The 6137-nt window shown below is 45.1% G+C and overlaps 1 protein-coding gene across 1 annotated transcript; it reads right to left on the bottom strand.

The window, feature by feature from the left end:
* Positions 1-1510: 1510 nt before the first annotated feature.
* LOC139250114 (probable G-protein coupled receptor 139) lies at positions 1511-2941 on the bottom strand. Its single transcript, XM_070872682.1, has 2 exons — positions 2872-2941; positions 1511-2430 (listed from the first exon to the last, which is right to left on the bottom strand). Exons 1-2 carry the CDS (start codon positions 2939-2941, stop codon positions 1511-1513), a joined length of 990 nt encoding a protein of 329 aa, XP_070728783.1.
* Between the last annotated feature and the right edge of the window lie 3196 nt (positions 2942-6137).

Below are 6137 nucleotides of genomic sequence, written 5' to 3'. Positions count from 1 at the left end.
GTCTTTCATATCTACTCGTTGAGTGATAACGACTGACCAGTACAACGGGAGTTCAGAGACAACCTCCAATGTTGAATCATGGAATGTTAAGTGACTATTTCGCAAACTTCTGATTACACTTGGATGCAAATCAGTATGGACAGGCAGCGTTTGAGCTGGAACATTAAACGATACCGCCCTTTCCCCGTCCACTTGTGTCGTGGGCGGGTGATTCCTGCACTTGGCGAAATAAAAACATAATTAGGAAACGTACAAGCATTCAGTAGATGGATGACATCCCAAGAAAATTAAAAACCGATATAGGAAAATGAATTTCAAGCAAGTACATCCACAGAGCAATGGATATCAGCGGTGCCTATCAATCACAGAATATTGAGCTGAAATAGTGCTGGCTGTTTATACGTGTAACCTGTTATCCGGAATCGGAAGTGGAACGATCTACTCTGCCATTGTTACACATCCAACAATTTGTAAGTAGATTTGCCGAGTTCGAGGGACATCCCCTCCTCAACATCTTCTAATCTGCAGCATAAATTGGTAAGCAACTGCAGTTGAGGCACATATATTAGCGCGCGGACAAATGCTAATTAATTGCCTGGAGTCTTCAGTTGAAGCCTTTTCACAGAGTAACGCTCTGAAACCTAGGTCCCCAGTGGTTCCGAACGGAGCTCCAAATTAACCTCCTTGCACTGGGTATAACAGTTAGACAACAGTTGGTAAACGGAGAGTTATTATTACATGGCACTACTTGTGTACCAAAAAAACACAACGGCTTATTCCACATACATATCTGAAATCACTGATTACTAATCCTTGTCTGAAATGCCCTGATTATATGTTTTTATTTCTTACACTGTTTTACCAGTTTGCAGGGTCGCTGATTCAGATCAATAACACGCAGATTAAAGAATACATCTAATAACAGCACGCAACACATTTATCTAACATTGCTGGGCAGACATCAATTATTTATCATTAATCTAGACGTCAGTAAAAAATAAACAGGTGGAACGAGGCAACCCAAGATAAAATTCTAAAAATGGTGCAGCATCCCAACATTGTGAAGGAGACAGCGGCACAGCTGCTTAATGTCAGGAGACGGGATGAAGCGGTCGGTCCAGCTGCAATCACACAGAGCAACATTTTCATCAAACCTGACAGAAATGTAAGGGGAGCGGGATTTGCAAAGCACAAAAGAATCGCTAAAATTGGTGAATATAGGGCAGAATTGATTACAGTCCTCGCAGGATCAGATAGCAAAGCCATTGACCAACTATTATATTCCAGTATTAAAGTTCACATCAGCACTGACACGTGTTACACTTAAGAGTGAATGTCCTTATTTGAGAGGGGTAACTCCAGCAAAGAACTGTGGAAACCCACGGTCCACGTTGGCGTTAAATGCTACAAAGCGCAGCAAATATTGTCGTGTTTGTGAGTTTTTACAACAACCATCCTTATATATATGTTATCAGTCTAAGCTGGAAGATGATATATCACAATCGACACTCTACTTCGGCTTTCTTTCATGTTTCAACGATCCTAGAATCAGTGTCCATGGAGATTTCAGCACCGTTTTCAGCTCTTCTCTGAACATCCTCTGGCTTGCTGCATAAATAAACGTGTTCAGACAGGAACTCAAAAGCTTCAACATATCTCCGGTTTCCGTCGCGATATAGGCTGGGTTTGTGCGGTCGCCTCGGTAATAAGTGGTGTTTGAGAGTCCGGTGGTTACAAAACTCACAGCAGTTGTCAGCCACAGCAGTATAAAACTGCCCGATATAGCAAATAGCAAAATGATGGATTTCCTTCGGTTCTCCATCTCCGGGTCGCTATGGTTCTCACTACTGTGACTCTTGAGTCGCTTTCGGGCTCTGCTGGCCAGTAAAATACGTCTGACGGTGAAATAATTAAATAAGGCCACTAAAGTAAAAGGAAGCCAAACTCGCCATGTGCTGTGAAACCAGAGGTACGCTACACCTAGAGGTGCAGAAAAAAAATGTACATTTGATCGGCAGCCCCACTCTACATTGTTAAATATTATCTCTGTTTCATATGCAAAGAATACGGGGATATCCTTTAATAATACCAGAACAGAGAACATTGTTATAACTGCAATTGCAGTTATGTCGGTGCAATGTTTTGCTTTAAACTTCTGGCAGCAGATAACTATAAATCGGGCAAATGTGAAGGAGACAGTGAACCAAACAGACCAATCGAAAGTGACAACATTCATGAATAAAATGAGTTTACACACGCGAGTATGGGACAGGAAGGAAAGTGGAAAGTGATAACTTAAAATATAATACAATATTACGTTAAATATCATTACCAGTAGATCAGCTGTCGCCATGGCCACCATGTAGACAGAGATACATTTGGAAAGGCCACAGTTTCCTCGGGAGAGAATCACAATTGTCACCAAGTTCGCTGTGAGAGAGAAGAGAGACATAATATTCCAGTATCTGATTGAAATATACATGGATATACAAGTTGACAGCATTTTATTCCTTTCAGTACGATTATCACCAAGGAGGAAGGTGAGAACTGCATTACTATTAGAGCCATTACCTGTGAAACCCACTGACACATTTTAATGAGGCGCTGCACCGCTCACTCTGCACGGGGTGACAAGAGCAGCAAACAATCTGCTACGATCATTGTGCTGGAGCTTCAAATAACAATTTAACTTCATTAAGGTTATCATGTTAAGGGTAACACGGGAACATTGAACACATGGTTCATGTGTTGTTCCAGTCAATGCTGAATGTACTGACATCAGGGTTACACGTTACTTTGTCCAATCGTGCAATCTGAACAGTGAGACAGTTAACACCGATTAACAAAAAAAAACACGTTACAATAGCTCACCAGGGACACCAACGGCAGCGAGAATCGGGAAATAAATCTCTTTTAAAAGTAGAATAGCTGGTCGCCCCATTTTCTGAGAGAATGGATGAATCCTTTCGGGGCTGAAATACTCTGTATAGCGCTGGGCGGATGCTGTGTTAGGGATTCTATATTTATTCTCACATCAATCCGCCAGGGGTTCAATTATGATAAATCATAATTAGCATTATTTACAGGCAGTTAACAAACAGACGTAATTAGATTGTTTTTCTTGTCTGAAATATCAAATTATGAGAATGTGTCAAATTGTTATTGGACAGTTTAAAAATTAGATAATTAATTTATTGTTCACAAGTAGAATGTGAAATCTCCCACTATTTGTGCGACCCTATTCCTACAGTTATGCTTGTAGACAACAATAATCAAGTGCCCCCTTATTAAAGGCAGAAGGGGTGGCAACACTTCACAAACTTTTCAAGTCCCCCTTTGTTTTTTTCCGACACGCCTGGTGAATGCTGCTCCTCTGGTAGTAATTGTCCGGAAACTGTCCTTGATTCACTCCTCGTGCACCAACTCGTCCAGTTGGTAAAATAGTCCAACAGCATTCGAGTTGACGGTCGTTTTCCGGTCCTAGTTGTGCCTGGCACTTACACCAGAGAGACGGTGCTCCTGCTACACTACTGGCAACCTGAACTTACAACAGAGGTGAAGGTACCCCTCTGTACTGGTGGTACGTACACCTACACTAGATGTTACACTGCTCCTCCTGTACTTGTGTTACCTTCACCTATATTAGAAGTGACCCTGCTCCTTCTGTACTCGTGTCACCTACACCTACACTAGAGGTGATCCTGCTCCTCCTGTACTCGTGGTACCTACACCTATATTAGAGGTGATCCTGCTCCTCCTGTACTGGTGACACCTACGCCTACACTAGAGTTGACCGTGCTCCTTCTATACTACTAGAACCCTACACCTACACAAGAGGCAACACTGCTCCTCCTGTACTGGTGTCTACCTACACCTACACTACAGATGACTGGATTCCTCCTGTACTGGTGGTACCAATACTTACACTAGTGTTGACCCTGCTCCTCCTACACTACTCATACCATACACCTATACATGTGGTGACTGTGCTGCACCTATATTACTGGTACCCTGCACTTACACAAGAGGTGACCATGCTCCTCCTATACTACTGGTATGCGACAACAATACTAGAGTTGATTGTACTCCACCTATACTACTGGTAACCTGCACTTACACTAGAGTTTACCCTGCTCCTCCTATACTACTGGTAGCCTACACCTACACTGGAGGTGAACCAGCTGCTCTTATAATTCTGGTACCCTGCTCTGACACTAGAGGTGACCAGGCTCCCGCTGTACTACTAGTACCCTACACCTACACTAGACATGACTGTGCTCTTCCTATACTACTTGGACCCTACACTTACACTCGAGGTGACCCTCCTCCTCCTGTAGTGGTTTTACCTCCAGCTACACTCGAGGCGACCCTGCTCCTCTTAATCTACTGGAACCCTCCACTTGCACCAGAGGTGACAGTGCTCCGCCTCGATAACTGCTACCTGCACCTACACGAGATATGACTCTGCTCCTCCCATATTACTGCTACCCTGTAGTTACACTGGAGATGACCATACTCCTCCTGTAGTGGTGGTACCTCCGGCTACACTAGAGGTTACCCTGCTCCTCCTATGCTACTGGTACCTGCACCTACACTACAGGTGAGCATACTTGTACTGTACGGGTGGTGCCTGGCACTTACACGAAAGGTGACTGTGTTCTTCCTACACTGGTGGTACCCTATACTTACACTAGATGTGACATTGCTCCTACTGTACTCGTGGTGACACTACACTTACACTGGAGGTGACCTACTCCTCCGGTACAAGTGGTGCCCTGCACTTACACAAGATTACATTGTTCCTCTTGTACTGGTGTTACCCTGCGCTTAAAGTGGAGGTGACCATGCTCCTCCTATACAACTGGTACACTGCAGTTACAGTAGAGTTTACGATGCTCCTCCTGAAATAATGGCACCGTGTACTTACCCTGGAGGTGACCGTACTTCTCCTGAACAAGTGCTACCCTGCACTTTAACTGGAGGTGAGCGTGCGCTTTCTGTACTGGTGGCACCTAACCTACAGTAGATGTGACAGTGCACCTCCGGCACTAATGGTAGCCTGCACTTACACTGGAGGTGACAAACCTCCTCCTATAATACTGCTACGCTGCACTTAAACTGGAGCTGACACTGTTCCTCCTATACTACTGTTACTGTGCACTTACAATAGAGGTGACCATGCTGCTTCTGTGCAAGTGGTAACCGACATTTATACTGGAGTTGACGATCCTCCTCCTGTATCAGTGGTGCCCTGCACTTACACTGGAGGTAACCGTGCTCCTTCTGTACAATTGGTGCACTGCAATTACACTGGAGGTGAAGGTGCGCTTCCTGTATGAGGAGTGCCCTGCAGTTACACTGGAGGTGACCATGCTCCTTCTGTACCAGTGGGGCCCTGCGTTTACACTGGAGGTAACTGTGCTCCTCCTAAACAGGTGTTACTCTGCACTTATGCTAGAGGTTAAATTGCTCCTACTGTACCGGTGGGGCCCTGCTCTTACTCTTGAGCTGAGTATACTGCTTCAGTACTGGTGGTGCCCTGCTCTTCCACGAGGGGTTACTGTGATGCTCCGGTACTACTTGCACCCTTCAAGTATAATAGAAGTGTCCATGCCCTGAAGCTTTTACTAGCGTGCCTACATTTGAACGTGCCTCGGTGGGAATAGCGGTAACAGTACACTTCTCCGAGTATTGACAGTGCTCTTACGGAACTAGTGCTGTACCTCCACTGACACTAGCTATGCATGGGCTCCTCCTGCACAAGTGGTTCTCCGGCACACACCACAGGTGATTAATCTTCAGTGCTAGTGGTATTCTGCAATTACATAATATGTGACCGTGCTCCTGCTAAGTTACTGGTAGCTGTCAACCTTCACTAGAGGTGAGCGTGCTCCTCCAGTACTGGCGGAACACACTAGAGAGAGGTGTACATGTGAAAAGTGATGGTGTGATTCCGGAGTCCGCACACTGACGACACCCAGCACTACCTCATCACCAACTCTGCCGAATCCTCCATTGTCACTGCATGTCCGACATCCAGTACGGGATCAGCACAAATTTCCTCCAACCAATTAATTGTCTTCGGTCCCCGCCACAAACCCCGCTCCCTAGCCAGCGACTCCAAACCACACCCTACA

The sequence above is a fragment of the Pristiophorus japonicus genome, unplaced genomic scaffold (genome assembly GCF_044704955.1).
Source record: "Pristiophorus japonicus isolate sPriJap1 unplaced genomic scaffold, sPriJap1.hap1 HAP1_SCAFFOLD_35, whole genome shotgun sequence".
In the NCBI taxonomy this organism is placed as follows: Eukaryota; Metazoa; Chordata; class Chondrichthyes; family Pristiophoridae; genus Pristiophorus; species Pristiophorus japonicus.
Note: the sequence above shows the minus strand (reverse complement) of the source record. Positions and strands in the feature narration are given on the sequence as shown.